The sequence below is a fragment of the Falco rusticolus genome, chromosome 13 (genome assembly GCF_015220075.1).
Source record: "Falco rusticolus isolate bFalRus1 chromosome 13, bFalRus1.pri, whole genome shotgun sequence".
NCBI lineage: Eukaryota > Metazoa > Chordata > Aves > Falconiformes > Falconidae > Falco > Falco rusticolus.
The window spans coordinates 29,798,309-29,817,108 of NC_051199.1; the positions used below are offsets into that span (position 1 = coordinate 29,798,309).

Below are 18,800 nucleotides of genomic sequence, written 5' to 3' on the forward strand. Positions count from 1 at the left end.
TATTAATAACCACACTACTGGGAAAGAAATCACAAACAGAGTACAAGAAAAGTTGCCCATCCGTCACAAGCGGGTACCTTCAAACTGCAGCATTATGAACATTTGCCTGGGGCTGGGCGGCGGATGGTGGGGAAGGAATAAAAACTAAAAGATGGAAAGTACTGGAAGCATGTCACTTCCCCCACCGCCCATCCGCCAGCAGGCTGGAGCAATGCCGACCTGCCCTCCAGGAGCAGGGCTGCGAGGCATCAGGGAACAGGAGCCCTGCGAGTTACAGGAACAGGGTGAAATATAAAAATGCCAGAAAATAAATCGGGAAGTGGTGAGGCCTACATTTTAGCACTGAATACGAAATGACACAGAAGAGGCATTGAAAAAGACAGTTTGGTTCTGGCAGTTTCCGACACTGGGTGCTGCCTGCGGGACGTTGCCCTGTGCCTGCACGTTGGGGCATCTCAGAAACGGGACCAGCCCCGTCCTGTCCCGTCCTGTCCCATCCCACCTCCTCCTGTCCCCGCCAGAGCGGAGCAGGGCCCAGCTGCAGCGTTCGTCCTGGGAGCAATTCAGGGTCGGCAGGACCCCGGGACATGGCTCAGGCCACAGGGAGGGAGTGCAGGGGAGCGGGTCACAGCCCTGCGAGGTTGGGCAGGCAGGTGCCGAGGTGCTGGGCACAGCTCCATCTTCCTTCGTGTGAAAAATGAGGGGGTTTGCTAGTATCTGTCGAACAGGAAGAGAGATGCATGTGTGAACTAGCAGCTGGATTATGCTTTTGTTGTCCTGAAAGCAAAGCAAAGACTGAATTCCTGAGAAAGAAAACAGATTGGGAAACAGAAGATTGCCCAATTTTCCCACCGGTGAGTCAGAAAGTGGCAAACTTGGCTCATTTGCCCTCCGGGCACGAGCATTCTGTTTGGCAGGGGTACCTGACGGCAGCCAGCAATGTCCTTGAGGGGGGAACCAGATCCCCGGCTTCCCTGGCAGGGCATCTGCACTTCAGGCTGTGTGCTGGGCTGAGCTCCATGCTGCTGCCGAAGGCAGATTCCCGAGTGGAATGGGCTTGGTTTGGTACGCAGGGCTGCGGCAGCGCTGGGCGAGCCCTGGCCAGGGCCCTGGGGCCGGAGGGCCGTGGCGCTGCCCCCACCAGCAGCCCCCTTGCCCCACAGTCCCCGAGACGCAGCCTGCCCTGGTGACACTGCCACTGCTGGGGAGGCGGACCATCACGACCAGCTATGGATGTGGGGGCAAACAAGAACTGAAACACCCCAGCATTTTCCTGACCAGTTCCAGCAGGGATCGTAGACAACTGCCTTAAGCTTATAGCAGTTTTATTACTGTCATTAACACGTTTGTGTTCTGACAGTGGGTATGCAGAAGCCTGCCTCTGGTAACAGGCCAGCATCCGTGTTCATCAGCACCTAGTTGTATGAGGTTCCTCCAAAGGAAAATAATCTAAAGAAACTTGAACATATAGCATATTAAAGTTCAATTACTGAGGCAATGTTGGACACAAACTCAGTGAACCCAAGACATGGGTAGGGGCCCAGGTGGCAAGCACTTGCTGTAGCATCTTAGGCAGAGACTGCAAACGGGCAGCAACCCCAGGCAGCAGCTGGTTAGCCAGAGCACTTGGTGAAGGGAGTGCTCAGAGGCATAGCCCTCAGGACCTGGAGAAAACACCTCCACGGGCAACAGGAGTCCAACCAGAGCTCCTTCCACACGCACCACACCAGATGCCAGCCCATGTGACTGCCCAAGCTTCCCCCTGCCTAAACACGGGCCAGTGGCACCCTGGGGTGCAGGATCCACGGGCAGCTGCAGAAGGGCTCGTGCTTCTTCTGCTGGGAAGCACGTGATGCCTGCAGCACAGGAGCTGGAGAAAACAAGGTTTTGGGTTACTGCAGCTGAAGTAATGGAGCTGCTTTGTTTTTTCTCTTGCAAGTCCCCAGCTCGCTCATTTAGCTCAAGGACAGAGCTATAGATACAGTTAAAAACATTTTGGTTTTAGAGCAGGGGTCCTCAAACTTTTTAACCAGGGGGCCGGCGCGCAGATGAAGTGGCAGGCAGTCATCTGCGGCTGCTTGGTTTCCCCCCCCCAACCCCCGACGGGGGGGCAGGGGGCGGGGGGGGTCTGTAAATACGGGGGGCCGGATTGAGGACCCTGGGGGGCTGTATCTGGTCTGTGGGCCATAGTTTGAGGACCCCTGTTTTAGAGTTTCTCCATTCAAAACCACTAAGAACCACCCATCCTTCTGAAGCATGCAGGACGTACAAGACAACTAACATCTTTCCAGCTGGTTTTGGTGAAGTCCCTAATACACACACGTACTCACCCTGACCTTGTGTGATAAGCTACCTCCTGATCCCGGCCCTTCTCCAAGCAGTTCAAGTTGGCATGCTCAAGCCAAGCTCCAGAATTTTCTTTAAGATTAGCAAAGATCAAAGCGACTCCCTACAAAACACAGCAGGTGTTAGCTGCATCGCTGGGAGTTTTGCAGGCGGTGGCTGAAGAGTTTCCCTGGGGCAGCGTGCCTCCCAGCATCATCCAGTGCGGCTCACAGGGCAAGACGACAGGACAAAGCTTGATGTTATGGACAATAGACAATTAAAAAGCAACAAACCCCCCTCAGTCACACAGCGCTCTGTTTCCCCCTGCTCCATATGAAGCCAAGGTAGGGGAAGGGCACTTTTCAGCCCCAGGATCATGGGGACGTATCCTGCCTTCTGTCCCCAAACAGCATGGCTTGGGGAAAACCTCACGGAGCCAGGCTGGCAGCTCTGGTCATCTCCAGCGGGCACTGCCAGGCTGGCACCGACACCAGCATCATCACCTGCCCCGTCGCGGCGCCAGCACACGGCTCCCATCTGCTGCCAAGCCGGCACCCTTGGCTGCCACCACCTTTTATTCCATGTCCCATCTCAAGGCTAAAGGCCAGCAAATGCCAGCCTATGCACTTGTATCAAGTGCCACTGAACTACGGCTGTGCCGAGAGCACAGGACTCTTGGGACGGGCTGCTCTGAGCTGCATGAGAGGATGAACAGAGGTAATTTAATTGCAGACTAAATTGAAGCTCCATTATAGCCACTCAGAAACCCAAGCACCAACCAAAGAGGTAGGTGATGCTCAGGCGTACATTACCAACCTGGTTTTCCATGTTGCACACAGTAATTTCAATGTAACAAATCAACCCCCCCACTTTTCAATGTGTCAGTGCCCCCCACAAAGGGCAGCAGCCACTCCAGCGAGCGCACCAGCAGGGAAAGCCCCCAGTGATACCCACAGGTTTGCTTGGCTGGGGGGGCAGCACCCTGGGTCTCCCGCAGGCACAACAACAGGCTGGTTCAACTTGGCCACGGCCTCCGCAGCTCTGGCAGAGCCTGGCAGGACAGACACGAAGGGGTTTCTGAGTCGGAGGCGATTCTGCAAGCAAATACCAGCAGAGTTGTGGTGATGGAAACTGGTAAAACTCCGTTCTCTGACCAGATGTCATTGCCAGGTGGTTTGTGCCCACGGTGCTGCCAGCCTCAAAGTACACAGGGGTCTCCTGGCCAGCTGGTTTTGTGCTACAGTTGAAACACCTCAAAGGGCAACACAGCCCACCGCGGAGATGCACGTCCTCCAGACAGCATGGGGCTGTTGTAGAGAACAGATAGTTAAAGTGATGAGTGCCGGCTACTGGGGGAATGGACACAGCAACGCAGCAGTAAGCAAAGTTCGGAGGGAGTGCTGGTGATGCTCAGATACCCCCGAGCAGTCTTACAGGGAGCCTTAGATTCTTGTTAATTCCCTCAAGCTGTCTTCCATAAGTTGCTCCTTTTCACTCTGTATCTGCACATCTATTTTAGGATGAAATATTCAGTTCAGCACAGATGTTCAGAACTGAGTTTCATGCAGCAACGATCTTTTCACATCATTTTCCTTTTTGCACTAGAAATTATGAACAGAGGAAGAAGCTGGAGCCAGCAGCAGCTGTCAGAAGCTGGGTAAAATGACACACTGGATGTCTTTTCCTCCTTCGCGTATGGTTGCCGATGTTGCAGGCCCTGTGACCGCAGTCACAGACCCCTTCCCCATCAGGTGTCAGTGTCTCCTACATCCCGCCCATCCCAAACCCTGTTCAGGTAACGTGCTGCGAGGTGGGCTGCGACTGCCAGCACTGCCAGGAGCACATGGGACCCTGCACCAGCCATTGCTCACCAGCTGCTCCTCTAGCCCAGCCCAGGAGCAGCCCGCCTGCCCCAGCACACCCAGCCAGACACCCGAGAGAGACTGATCCATTTAGCATGTGCATATGTACCGATTATGAAGATGGCATTTTAAATACAGGTGGTGTTTCACCACCAGGGCGGTTTTGCTGCAGAACATGTGGTACGCTCGCGACAGCCTCATGGACCAGGTCACCCCGCAGCCAAGCGCCCCAGAGCACCACTGGAATCACCCAAACCCGACCCCCAGCCCCAGCTCCTGCGCACTACGGGCAGTGGTGCTGCATGGGGGCACAGCACAGGGACCGCCAGGCACTTGGGGTGACCTGGGCTGGGGGGAAACACAAACCCGCAGCCCCAGGCTGGATGCACACACCCCACGCAGGCTGGTGCTGCACTTTTCTAAACAGCAGCAGAAACGCCCCGTGAATGAGACACAGCGCATTCTACAGACCCGAAGCACAGCAGCTCTCGGTGCCTGATGCCGATTTTTATCCACTGCTAGCGAGCACGCACTAACTGAGAGAGCTCGGTGCCGAGCCAGGCTCTTCTTCATGCTTCTCTTTCAAGATTTCAGCACACTCCCCACTCCCACTGCGGCGGGTCCCATGCACGTGTGCCCAGGGAGCACCCAGAGCTGGTGGCAGCCCAGGCTGTGGCACTGCTGCTCCCGCTCAGAGCCAAGCCAGCCCCCCAGGTTGCCCCGGTTCAAGGTGACCTTAATGGAACAGGGGCGAGCAGCGGCACAGCTCTGCCACGGGGCAGCAAAGCCAAGTGACAAAGCAAAGACATCAGAGGCAGTGCGGGCAGGTGTCACTGCTCCTGGCTGCTCAGCAAGAGGCAGACATGTGGAGAGGAGGGAAGGGACAAGCAAAGCCCCTCCAAAGCCACCAGGGCTCTGTGCCCTGATGCTCCACAGAGGCATGACCTCAAACAGGTCCATCTGGATTTGCCAGACACTCACACAAACACCGAGATGGGCTCCATGCTCAGGCGAGTGCTGGGAGAAGCTGTTCTGCGTGCGATAGCAAGACACGGTGCCTGACCCGCGGGGAGCGTGCTATCGGCAGGACACAGAGGCCTACTTTTAGCCTTACCAAGACCAGCAGCTCAGCTGGGACTTGCCTACTCAGCAAAGGTCAGCTGGTCACCACAAGAGTTTCCCCTGTGACACTGCACCCTGCTAATGCTACCAATACGATACTCAGTTCATTTTGTTTAAATTGTGGTTTAGAGCCCCTAAAAACTTGAGAGGAAGGTAGAAAGCAGCAGCTTCCACTGCTGACTTTTTCCTGGACCAGAGGTATGCATTGAGAAGAGAAAAAAAAGAGATGTGGGTGGAAAAAAGCAATTAGCAACACTGCTTTATGGAAGAGTTTGTTTTCCTTAAACAGTGTTTTGCAATGCCCCTGCAGAGTGCCACGGCCAGGCGGAGGCTGCGGCTGTGCCAGCCCAGCTGCAGAGCTGCTCCTGGGGCTGCGTGCCCAGCCCGCCGCGCTCCCCACAGCGAGCACAGCCCCAATACCACATGCTCCAAGTGCAGCCGGGCTGGATAGCCAGCACATCCAGGCAAGTACGGCTTGGGATTAACAGCAGCATCCAAAGAAAAGCAGGGAAACAAACCTTTTCCCTTATAACGGAATGTTTTCTCCAGGGCAGATGCTGCTCTCCAGCATGAGCGACCCACCTCTGTCCTGGCCAAGCCCATCTGGGCATCTCACCAGCACCCCACGGCTCAGGTGCCTGCGCTCAGCCCTGTGGCTTCATTCCCACCCCCCAGCCTGGGGAGACAGGGGGTCTCGCTCTCCCAAGCAGTCATCCCCCATCCCCCATCCAAGCCCATCCCCCATCCTCAGGAAGAGCTTCAAGTGCCTCCCACCTTGTAGCTGAGGGCACGTGGAAACAGTCAAAAGTGGTTTTGCTCTCTCCACCCACAGAGCCAAGGCTCTGCACTGTGCCCACGGCACCCCCCTCCCCTCCCCTCACAGGGTGCCTGCCAGGGAGGGACCCCGTGCCTGTCACCCCGAGGGGGGCTGCACACCCAGCGCCACACTGTTGCTCTCAGAAGAGCAGAACCTGTCCTTTCCCATCCCACAACTGACCTTGTTCTCCTGCCACTATTTCATTGAATGTGTCTCTGTTGGTGCCAGGTAACTGCCCATATATGCCACAAAAAGCTTGCTAAATTCTGGCAATGGGCAAAAGGCTCCAAACTGGCCGTTCTTAGGTACTGGGAGCATACACACGACAGGCCATTCAGTTGCACCCCCAGCGCACTGCCAGGGTGCTCAGGAGCACCTGCACCTCCACTGCCTGCCCGCTCCCAGAACAGCCCTGTCATTCCTGCCCTCCTGTGGTTTATTTGCACAGTGGTAACACACCTTCCAACGTCTTCTCCAGCTCCCATGAAAGACACAGCGCACGGACTCCTCACCTGCTTTCAGTTTGCTCCTTGAGCCTCCACAAACCAGAGCCCCTTCCCCCCCCGCCGTGAGGGCTGCAGGCAGGGGACACCCACACCAGGCACCCTGCTGGGAACGCCACAGCGCTCAGCCCTCCCTGGCACACACCCCAGACCATGTTTTTGCAGAAGCACCGTGACCACCACGGGGTACCACTGGTCTCACCAGCCATCCCACCCCCTGGGGCTTCCCCGTGCCCGCAGCACACAGTGAGAAATCCCAGTTAAAGCAGCTGCACGGGAGCTGCCCTAGAGCCCCCCCAGCCTTTCCAACACATGGCAACAAGCTGGAAAGCATTTCAGGAGGGGGGCACTGGCTCTGCAGGCTGGTCCCCCCATGGAAGGCCCCTCCCCCCCGCAGGTCAGCGGCAGGAGGCCCACCCCCACCTCGACTCCTTAAAAGCGGCATCAAGGACCTGTCACTGCCCCACGCTTCAATTGCTCCGAGCCATGACAGGGGCATAACCGCAAGGGCAGCCCCAGGGCACCGCAGCCCCACCGCCACTCTGCACCACCAGCCAGAAACCAGGGGAAAGGGGCTGAGCCTCAGCCAGGCTGATGCGGCCAGCAGACCCCAGCCAGTGCTGCACAAGCACCAGGGCAAGTCTCCTGCAGCATCCCCTCAGCGCTGGTGTCCTCCCGAGGCCACAGATGAGCCGTGCCCTGGAGATCTCCCCCCAGAGACCCCAAGCCATGCCCACCCCAGCAGCAACCAGCTCACTCCTCCAGCGCTGCCCTGCTCCCTTCAGCCCAGTTGAGCCCCATCATGCCCATCCCCCCCCAGCCCACCCCCGGGGCCACTCAGCACCACTGCAGGCACCCGTGCGATTCCCCAGGCCGGCCCTCCCCACTGCTCAGGGGCCAGAGGTGCTGGTGCCGTGAAGGGTTGCTGCTGCGTCCCATGGCACAGCGCGGTGCATGGCAGGCATGCAGGCTGGCCCTGCTGCCCTCCCCTGCCCCACACCTTGCTGCATGCCCCTGGGTGCTGCCCAGCCCAGCAGGGCACGCTGGAGAATTGTGTGATGCCTCTGCCGCGGCCACAGAAACTGGTGTGATCAGCTCTGTTTGCACAGGAAAGCGGCATTTTTGTATTACAGGATGCAAAAAGACCCTCACAATTACTGTTTCCCTCTTCAGAGGCCGTTCCCTGCTCACATCTCAAATCACATGAAGGCCATTCAAACTCCATGTCAGGTTTCTGCTCCTCCTCCCCTGCAGGCTGAGAATCCTTCCCGTTTTAGAATGCACCTCAGCTGCAGACACACGGGGATCCTTTCCAACAAATTTCTTTTACTTTGGTTCTAACAGCTGTAGCAGTTGCTGCTGTTGCTCCTGCAGCCACCACCATCTCAGCCCCGGCCGGCCAGGTGCCGCAGCTGCTGGCTTCCTGAGCCACTTTGGCCAGAGCTCCTTCTCGGGGCTCCCCTCAGCATCCCAGTGCCTTTATTTCTCTCAGCGCTCTAGCGAGAGCCCCGCTGCCAGCAGAGCTGTTGCCCAGTACCACTTACCAGTGGCCGCAAGCCCAAGCCCCCACAGTGTGAGGATGGACACCACCTGGCGTGACACACCAACCTTCTGGGGGCCGGTGGCCCAGGCAGCGGCCCCCAGCTGTCCTGCCCGGCTTCGGCCCCCAAGCACCAGCCAACGTGTGTTACCACCCACAGGAACCTCCGCGGCCTTTGTCACTGCACAGACAGGAAAATCAAGCTGTGCTATTTTTGCCAATTTAGAACACCAGCGCTGCTCGACACGTTATTTTTTCACTTGGCAGCTAAATGCAACGATAAATGAAAATGCTGGTCTCATTGTGAGCATGGACCCAAGGAGCCAACAGGAGCGAGGCACCCAGACGTGCTGAGCTGAGAAATGAATAAAACCCGCCTTCAACGGCCTCTCCGGCTGTGCCAGTGAGCACAGGGACACCTGAAATCCCGGTGGCAAACTAGCGTCCCGATGCTTCTCCTTTTCTGTATTAAAGCTGTCGGGTTTTTTTGGTCAATAATTTTGATTATCAGAGTGACCGGTGGGAGATTAACGGAGGAGCAGTAACACATGGAAACGGGGCTCCCCCTACCGTCAGCCACCGCCGCGCTGCACCCCTCTCCCTCACAAACCCGTGCTTTAGATTTCCCTCCAGATTTGACAGTAATTCCAGATACACTTCGCATACTTAATACACAACCTGTGTATTTCACATAGCGTGCGCTGTTGAAGGAAAAAAACACACCAATACCGGTATACAAGGCTTTTTTTTACAGATAAATTATATCCGCATCGAACAAAAGTAAAATTAAAAATGCGTACACAAAAGAAAGCGGTGCGATTTTTAAGTTGATATAGGAAAATGTAATTAAGAAAGAGAACTTTTATTAGGGCAATTTCACTTTATTTTTTCCATACAGCAAGGTCAACTATAGCAGTAATAATAAAATAAGCATAAAAACAAATTGCAGCCCAGGACAGAGTACATAATTTGGAGCAACTACAAGCAAAAAGTAAGTCTGTGATTACATAATAGTAAAACCAAGCACATCTGTCCTTTCAGCAGATGAAAGTTGCGGGGTTGCAAATAAGTGCAACTTCATTAATTATTCAGTGTGAATACTGGAGAGATCAGATACAGTAATGGCCTAATCGCTTCTTTCCAGCTTTGGCATATTTAACAACAACGTTTCTTGAACGCTTTCCATTAAAACGGCAAAATTTCCCAGGGTTTGGGTTTTTTTCACCTGCTAAAAGAACAGGACCACTACAGCAATAAAAAATAATCACATAACAACTACAGCTACGGTGTGCTGTTTGGTTTGCCTGTTCATGATTTAACTCTTTTGTGAAAGTCAGTATTTGTTTTGAAGAATCTTTTTTGTGAACAATAAACCACTGAAATTGTCAGAAACTGGTTTGAATAGCATATATCTTTAATATATTTTTTGATACTTTAAACATGCAGTAGTTTTTGAATAATGTACGGAATATTTGATCCATGATTTCACCTTGATGGTCTGAAGTACCTGCTTTTTTTACTTTTTTTTTTACCTTTTTTTTATCTTTTTTTTATTAATGATTTTCAGGCAGATTTGAACCAGTGGAGCTTTTGTCAGTCATGAGATCTTGGAAGGATGGCATATCTTTCCAGCTGAAAAAATCCTGGCAAACTACAAGCTGTCCACATAAAGCAAAGCAACTTTTTTGAAGGGGTATGGAGTGCTAACTCTGTGCCACTTTTGCAAGCAATTTTGTTCAGCCTGTCATTTTATTAGCCTTAACAAAACTCCTTGTAATTATAGACATTTTTATTCAAAATAAGATCTTACTATTATACAGGTTTCTCTCTTTTTTTGACTATATACAGAAGTGCAAAAAGTCAACCTTCTCTCTATACGTTCCCACATGCTAAACTGCAGCATAATCAACCCTCAAGAGTTTGCACACACACACTATAATTCTTGTTACGTAAACTTTGAGTATTTGGATTATCAACAAAAAGTCCCTTGATCTATTGATTATGCAGCTTATTTATAACAAGGCCTGATATTCAGGGATTTCAAAAAATATTTAAACAATATTTTAACATTTGAAATGGATACAGTAGAAAATAAATTTTATTCTAATATCTAGGAACTAGATTTTTCTCATAATAACTAATTACAAACAAAATAAATCATCAAAATATTACTCAATTGTCTGCCAGGATTGTTGCGATAGCAACAACTTAACTTCTTACTTAGCAATGATTATATAATTATAAGATATCCATATAAAAGATCTTTGTTCTTTTAATGAAAACTAGACAAGAACTAACAATGACTGACATTCTTACATTGTAATATTAAATCAGTAAAATATAAATCATTTAGTTAACAATAACACGAATACTCATATGACACTACATGTAAATTCAAAACTGAGTATGTTATGAAGAAAACTACTTTTTTTTTGTATTTTGAAAAAGTCATCAGTAAACTCTAATAAAACAAAATTCTATAAACTGAAATGGTATTCAACTGGTAATAGAAAATGAAAACAATCTAATAAATGTAAGAAATAACTACACTTTTAACAAGGAAAAAATAAGTAATACTCTATAATGTTAAGTAACTACAATAACATGTGAAGTCACCTATACTTTCTTAACACGACTGAAATTACATTGGTATGGGTTTTAACCCGTAATGTAATAATCTAAGGCTTTAATAGATGTACAGTACAATCAGTAAAATCAACACATCATTCTTATACTATAAAGCATCTCTCTCAAGCATAAAAACTCGCAGTAAACTTGGAAGTATGGAGAGTTCTACAACCGAACCCGCGCTTCTTCCACTCCACGCTACGCTACCAGTGACCTGGCCCCCACTTCAGCACTTTGCTGAACATAGCAAAAAATATCCTTTACCAGCTGCAACATCCAAACCACAAAAAGGAATTCCTTTGGATAAATCCATTCTTAAAACTTGAATGCACATCTATTTTTTTTTTGTTTTTATTTTGTAAAGGCTTTCTAAGGCTATAAGCAGTTAATCTGAACAAAAAAAAATCACATATAAAACTCACCCAAGTATTTAACCCACCCGATTCCTACGCTAATTAACATCTCCATTTTTTCGTATTTTGGTTTGTCATGCATCTGATGTCAGTGCTTCTTTCGTCTTTCTTTAGAGTCACCATGTAAAGCGTGACTGTGATGAAGTAAAAGTGAAACCCATCTCTGCAAAACATTTATAGTCCTTTTGACTTTTGACAGAGGCTATAAATAGAAGCAAAAGAAGTTCCTCAAACATTTGTTTTTGTGTCTCAGAAATGGCTTTTCCCTTTCATATATCATGTTATACAGTAAAATATGCATAAATATTACACTACAATGCCTTAAAATAGTTTATATATATGTCCAGTATGGGTTAATTTGTACGGCTAGAGTATCTTTCTTGTGCTGTCTACTGTTACTGTAAGGAATAGTTGGCCATTTCTGAGACAGCTTTGGTTTGAAACAGAATGGTGCCCTTTGACTGGTTAGTACTAACAAAGCGAGTGAAAACGTGGTTCTGAAAATAACACTGCAGAAATAATACTCTAATTGGATGTACAGTCTATGGCACTTCATGAGAATCCTTAACAACATGGTACTTAAAGCCATTGATGTGCTTTAAAATATACACAGTTGTGGTTTTGCTTGGCACATTCATCTCTGTCAGATACCTCTCTTACCACTTCTTACAATCTATTACATTAAAAATATTACTCTTAAACAAAAATTACTGTGCATGCACGCTCTCATCTATAATGGCAATTTTAAATACAAGGTGCACCTTTTTTATTTGTAAACCTTGAAAGAAATAAACTTACTTTAAAAAATTATATCTTGGTCTACAGACGTACCAATACATAATAGATTTATGGTTACATCATCGTCTGTCTTTTCAAGGTGACATACATGATTATGTAGGAAATAGACTACATATGCATATTTAAACCATATGCATACTTCTGTACTAGAAAAGATAGACAATGTTGTAGTTTTTAGACAATAAGATCACCTCAGCACAAATATCAATTAAATGTACAAAGTATATAGGCAACAGTGTGCAGTGGATTTCTGAGTTCTCATTTCATCTCATTAACATGCAAGGTGTGGGATGTCTTACTGCTGAGGGAGTTTCCAGGTGCTGCTTGACGGTATATATTATATACATTATGGCTAATGAGCTTGTCCTCTTCTCAACCCAAACACACTGTCCTTTTCTCTTTAGTTATGATCTAGAAAGCAAAGAACAGAAAGCATTTTTAACATGGTCGTAACCGTTTGTCGGCGCAAGCTTTACATCTGCAGCAGGGAAACGTGCCGTGCCGTGGAGCAGCAGGAAGCCTGCACCCAAAGCCCTGGGAGCTCGCTCCCTCCAGCAGCCTTCCTGCAGCAGTGGCTCGCTTCACGTGCAAATCCTGCAGAGGTAGAAGCGCACAACGCAGCCACCAGCCTCCTGCCGCTGTCGAGCCCCCAGCCATGGGGTCACAGCATCTGGGGGACAGCTTCCCAGACCCACAAAGTGCCATGTGAGTGCTGCCCAGCAGCTCCGTGCCCCCCTCTCTTTCCAGGCCCTGCTGCCACTGCCCCATAGAACCTGGGAGCCTAGCTGATACCCGAGAGGCACCCAAACATCCTTGGAAATCTGGGCCTATGTTCCCAAGGCAATTCTTCCTAACTGCCCAGCTAGCGTAGCTATTTCTCTGGTGTCTTTTGCCTGTCACAGGAGATTTGCTCTAGAGAGCAATTCCTCCTCCACCTGGGCCCATCTCCAAGCCAGGGCCATCCTGGTCCCAGCCAACTGCAGAGGGAAGCCTGGCAGCAAGTGCAGCCAGCAGATAAGAGGCGTCCCACCTGAGTCAGTCAAGCAGTTCAACACTGTTTACGCTCAGCTGAAAGGAATAACTATTATTACAAGCCCACTGTGGCAAATCAGTTAATCCTCACTCAAAGTAGTAATTCCATTATGGCTGAGCCATTCAATAAAAAACACAGAGCAGAAATGGAGCGCAGGAGAGAGAAAGGTAATACAAATCACAAGCTGTCCTGGGGGAGGTGGTATCAGTGCTGCGGGTGGGCTTAATGGTAACAGGCAATTTAGTGATAGACTGGAAACTACAGTTTACTCACAGGAAGATACAGAGGGGGGAAAAAAAATTCTGAAGCTTAGGCACACAAACCCAGATTTCAGGCTATGCAGGATAAAGGTTACAGTATACAGAGCTGAAATATGCCGTCTCCAGCGGCCGTTCACGCCAACGCAATGCAACGCAACGCAGGTATGAACTGCGCCTGCACTCTGGGGCCTCCCCTTGCCACACCACTCATGCCAGGAAAATACCGTGTGTAACATGTGGCAGTCTGACATCCTGTGTTCAGGAGAAATCAGGCTTCAGCTAGGCAGACGACTAAGCCTGTATTTTCAGAGACGCTGCCCTTCCAAATCTGGAGATTTAAAATTTATCTTTTCTAAAGACAGCTGAACATAACCACCTCACTGCTAGACCTGGCCCTTGGCTCCCATCAGTGCTGGAGCCATCCTCCTTTACCAACAAAACGCAAAATGCTAGTTTTTGACCCTCTGATTTAGCTATATGGATATGTACAAACACCTGGTCCAACACACTGGCTAACGTGGTCACTGCTAACCATGGGATCTCCACTGAGAGAAGAATGGAGCACCAGTGGAGTTCACAGCCTCCTCCCTGTATCTTACTAGTTTTCTTAGAAAGGAAACAAAAACATTCTGTCCCTGAGAAATACACAGATTATGCATGCATGAAGGTGAGAAAAATGCAAGCAACAACACACTGGGAACTTACTGTTTGATGACAAAATGTCTACATCTGTGTAACATACTTGTGGCTAGTCAGATGTTCGGCAGATATTATGGGTATCTATAGGTAAAAAATTTAAACAATGAATAACAAGTGCAATGAGCCAACCCAGAGACAGAGCATTTTGCTATAGAACATAAGTTTGGAAAAGTGAGGATCAGCTGTGAGTTGGTGGATTTTATATCGTAACTGTAAGTTAAAGTCAACTGAAGTGCTACAATAGCATCTTAAAACTGGAAAACATTGTGTTAAGTACTACTTGACAAACATAAATAAGTATTATTGGTTGTTTAGGAAACAAGAGACGTTAAAATCTACAGAAGTCATGCAGTGCAGTAATTGAAAATAGCCCTTTTTGTTGGCCTACACAAAATTCTGTGCTTTCAGTGTATCATGTAAAATGATAAAATCCTACAGTGGCCTTGTTTCAGTCTGATTTTGTGTTCACTGTTTTCACTGTCTTGGTTTTTGAATGCCAAATCCAAGATGCCCTGAGCTTGATTTTCACGGCTGGTGAAAATCCACTGTAGAGAAGAGCTGCCTGCTCTTTGCACGGCCATTGAGGGCATCATGGTGGATCAGATGAAAAGCTAAGGCTCCCCAAAGCAGTGAAACAATTCTCAAAATATTTGTCTGTGTAAACAGAATTCAGTACATGGCTCTCTTGAAGTGCCCCCTCAACTCCATTTCCCATTTTTTAAAAAAAAACAGTATTAAAATCAGAGCAGATTACCAACAGTACCAACAACAAAGTTATATTCTACAACCCACCCTTGGGTCCCAGCCGTGCAGCCCTCTGTGTGCGGTGCGCAGGTGGGAGTTCACGGGGGCAAGCCCCAACAGACCCTGCAGGTCAGGCCCTTGAGAAGGGACAGCACCAAGGCGTGCAGGCGTTGGAGGAACCTAGAGGAACCCTGCGTTACAGGTGGGACCCGAAGCCCGGCTGGAGGGAGCAAATAGATGCACCTGCTATAGATGCATCTATAATGCATCTATATATAGAGCAAATAGATGCACAGGGAAACATGCTGGGGCATATGACACAAAATGGATCTCTACGACCACAAATGGCTGTTGCACTCGGAAAGACTCTTTTTTTCTGACGGATACTAAGGCTGACCTGTTAATCCACACAAGAGAGGGAACGAGAGGTTTCTTAACTAAACTGTTTACAGGACCTGGTGTTGTTTTTTCCACCCCTTGTGCCCTCTCCTCCCCTAGCAACTCCACAGAACTCTACAACATTGCCCAGTTGTACAGAAATGTGCTTTGAGCATAATGAAGCTTCTCATACCATTTTTTTTTACTGCTGCAGGACAGGCTGTTGCACCCAGCTGTGTAGAAGCATCAGGGGTAGTGCTGTCGGAACGTACCAAGGACCTTCAACACCAGTCAATGAAGATGGAGGGCCAGACCTTAAGACTTTTGGCATGCATGCACATTGCATCGTGTGGCATTAAATAACTTCAGCATTGCTCACATAGTATATACATATATTTGTTATATATGTATATATTGAGGTTTGGCTGCAGTACTGACACTAAGTGTGTTATGAGGCTCCAGGGAGGATATGCATGAAATGATCAGATTCTACAACAGAAAGTTTCCCTGTAGTCTGTCTGGGAAAGTGCACGGTTATTTAGACAGATGATTTTAAAAAACAGTGATGCTTTTCTGTGGCTTGGCTTGTTCTCACAACTCTCTGGACTTACAGAGGACGTAGAGACACACTCAAATTAATTGTATGGTGCAATAAACTACAATATTAAGACACTCTGGGCATACAGGTCGTTGCTTGCTTAGGTGACAGGTGTATGCAGAGGCAGTCCTACATATAAACTAGCTTTCCAAAACACAAAGTAATTCTTAACGCTAGTTTAAATCCGTAAGTGGCATGCATGGTCATTCGGCAAGCATTTCTCAGGAGCAGAAAGTGCTCCCTGCTAAGCAGACAAACCTGAGTATTATTTGGAATTGTAAAATATCCAGGTCCCTTTTGAGACTCGGGATGTGCATGCCTATGTATCACTGCAATTTTTGGGAGTCGTATTTTTGAGAGATCAACCTCCAGCTGGGCGTAGTACAAAATGGTACTGCTTGATGGGCAAAGGTAGAAAGGCTGGAAGTCACAGCCTCTGGACTTAACCTTGCAGCACAGCCCAGGGTGCTGCAGCGAGCCCCGGGCTCCTGGCTCCGCACGAGCTGGCCCTGTCCACCCCGCGCACAGAGGGGCACGTGCAGCAGGTCACGGCATGGGTATTGCTGCTTAAGGTCCAACTGCAAACCCAACAGCTTTATGAGGGGATTCTGAAACTGTTTAAGGAGAGCTCTAATGACTTAGGGAACTGAGTATGTCAGGTGAGCCTGCCTTAAAAAACTGACATTTATCTCCAGAATTAATTACACATACAGAACCACACCTGCAAAATGCTGCAGAAGATGTTTAGTTCCCTTTTCTGAAAGGCACATGTGTGATTCCCACCGAGTCGAAAGTAATACCTGCATTATTAGACCAGAATCGATGGTTTCATGACCTAGGCCATTCTGACTTCCCAGTAGATCTCCAAGAATAATTCCTTTTTGTAAGAGTAACAAGAGGGTCCTTAAAAATACTTTATTGTTGCACTTTCAGCCAGATGTACTACTACAGAAATCTGCACTTTTGACAACCCAGCTAGACAAAAATAACAGGCCACATTCTGTTCTCAGGTGCAGCTCCAGCTGGTATGCATGGGGACTGCAGATCCTCTGGCCCCTGGTACTCATCTTTAGAACATCAGTTCTGGCTTTTCTGGGAGGGCTTTTTATCACTTATTTATTCTTTTATTCCTAAACTACATTCAAATATGGAAACAACTGAGGCAGCTATTTAGAAATAAAACCAGACTCTAATGGACATTTTCTTAACTGAAGTCTGTCTACTGCAACAAGTAATTGGCCATTTCTAAGCAGAATCACAAGCTGAAACAAAGGTTTAAAAGAAGTTTCTGTGTGGCCCATGCTCAAGCGTTTTCATTTTGCTCTTGGAAGAGGAGAGTCGGAACATGTTCAGACTGCTAAATTCAGACTGTTAAAAAAGTGCTCCTGCAACCCCTCTGCACAAAGGTTTTACTGGCTTTCACTGGAGTTCTGCACTAAAAGGAACTCTTGGCTTCACAGAAATAGAAATAAATAATGGGTTCCGTGTATTATCCCTTTCTCTTTACATCTCTGAGAGCAGAAATAAGCAGCATGGCCCATAAATGTTAAGACTGAGTCAGAAACTCTACTATCAATTCTTTTTAGCGTCAGAAATGGAACTGCAGCACCTTTTGAGCATGGATAAAGGCTTACTAAGCCGTGCTGCAGATCTTAAGAGAGAATGTGTAGGCCAACAAGAGGTAAAATCAAAACCCCCATGCTCATTAAAAGCACCAATTTCAAGTTGTCTGTAAGGAACAAAGCTGTAAATTAGCAAACCTGGTTGGCTGTGGCTGTTGCAGCGAAGGGAACACTTGTGGCAGATGTTGTTGCTGCAGACACAGTGGCTGGCGTAGCACCGTGCACCATGGGAACTTTCGGAAGGAAAATCATATAAGCAAACATACAGAAGAGTGTAGCAGTATGGGAACCAGAGCGACATGTGGCAGGATAATTGAGCATGGTATTTATCACAGCAAAAAGCCCGAGACATCATTGCCAGCGCATGACATGCAATCACAGTGCAAAGCAGGATGACATTCCAGGGAGAAAGAGAGGAGGGAAATGAAAGAGAAAAAAAGGGGAAAATGCTTGTTACCATCAAATCAAGAAAATCGACAAAAAACAAGCTTAACCATTTCAATACAAAAATCAACAGAAGAATTCTTAGATGCCCTTACATTTACAAATTTTTTGTCTTTTAAAAATTCAACCCAAATATTTACTGCAAACATAAATTAACCTTGTTGAAGGACAGTATATGTCTATGTGGCTATAGCAAGATACAGTCTTTATTTAACACAAGATAGTTTCTAAACACTGGAACTCATAGTCCAATCAAAATCCACCAAGGAACAATGTGCAATTCAAAAAACTGCTGTACAAAATTAACAACGTCTGTGTGTCCATGTCAATTAAATAAAACAATTGCATTTAATTGACAGGTGTTAGTGGAGAAGGCTAAGGGAGATGGATTGGCACAGGAGCTATAAGTTAAAATCTAGCAGTGGATTTTGAGGGTCCGTGAGCTGCACCACAGGTTTAAGATAATCAAGAAACAAAGCTGGCACCTACCAACACTTGTAGCGGGTGTCATGCACAATATTGAGCCTGCCCATCATGCATTGCAACAGGAAGGTGGATTTGGAAAGGGAAAAGAATTAAAACAACCCATCACACGTGTAATTAGAAATTTCATTTGAACAAAGAAGAAAAATTGTTATTATGGGAACAGAGGCATGTAACTGTCAGCACAATCAAACCATACAACAGCACAGTGATCCATTAGAACTAGTCTCCAGTGAAGGGAAAGAGCTAGTCGAACTGTGTGCTGGTATATCACGTTTGCCTTTGTGGCACTGTGGATTATCAGCGTGGCTAGGAAAAGTGTCTTCAGCTTTTGTTTTAAAGCTCTTTTCTGCCGTTTGACATTAGCTCTGTAATGGTCTGTACCCTGGCTTCCTCAGACCGAAAGAAATGCTTTAAACTTGCCCTTGCCTCCAGGCACACAAGGCCCACCCCTGCCTGCAGAGCAGGACACGGGCCGGTCGCAGCCCCCACGCTGCAGGTGCCCAGCAAGCGCAGTGGGCAGCTCGCTCT

At 48.2% G+C, this 18,800-nt stretch overlaps 1 protein-coding gene across 26 annotated transcripts in view; it reads right to left on the reverse strand.

Annotated features, from left to right (window-relative positions):
* Nucleotides 1–9,010: 9,010 nt before the first annotated feature.
* MBNL1 (muscleblind like splicing regulator 1) overlaps nucleotides 9,011–18,800 on the reverse strand; it is a 111,588-nt gene continuing 101,798 nt past the window's right edge. For 8 of the 26 annotated variants that reach the window (XM_037406507.1, XM_037406527.1, XM_037406510.1 and 5 more), the window contains 4 exons: nucleotides 18,276–18,311; nucleotides 17,481–17,575; nucleotides 14,007–14,081; nucleotides 9,011–12,419 (listed from right to left, as the gene is read on the reverse strand). In XM_037406507.1, coding sequence (XP_037262404.1) covers nucleotides 14,025–14,081; nucleotides 17,481–17,575; nucleotides 18,276–18,311 — 188 coding nt within the window. In that variant the 3' untranslated portion in view covers nucleotides 9,011–12,419; nucleotides 14,007–14,024. The remainder of the gene's footprint in view (nucleotides 12,420–14,006; nucleotides 14,082–17,480; nucleotides 17,576–18,275; nucleotides 18,312–18,800) is intronic. The other 18 variants (XM_037406522.1, XM_037406519.1, XM_037406528.1 and 15 more) reach the window with 5 other exon arrangements.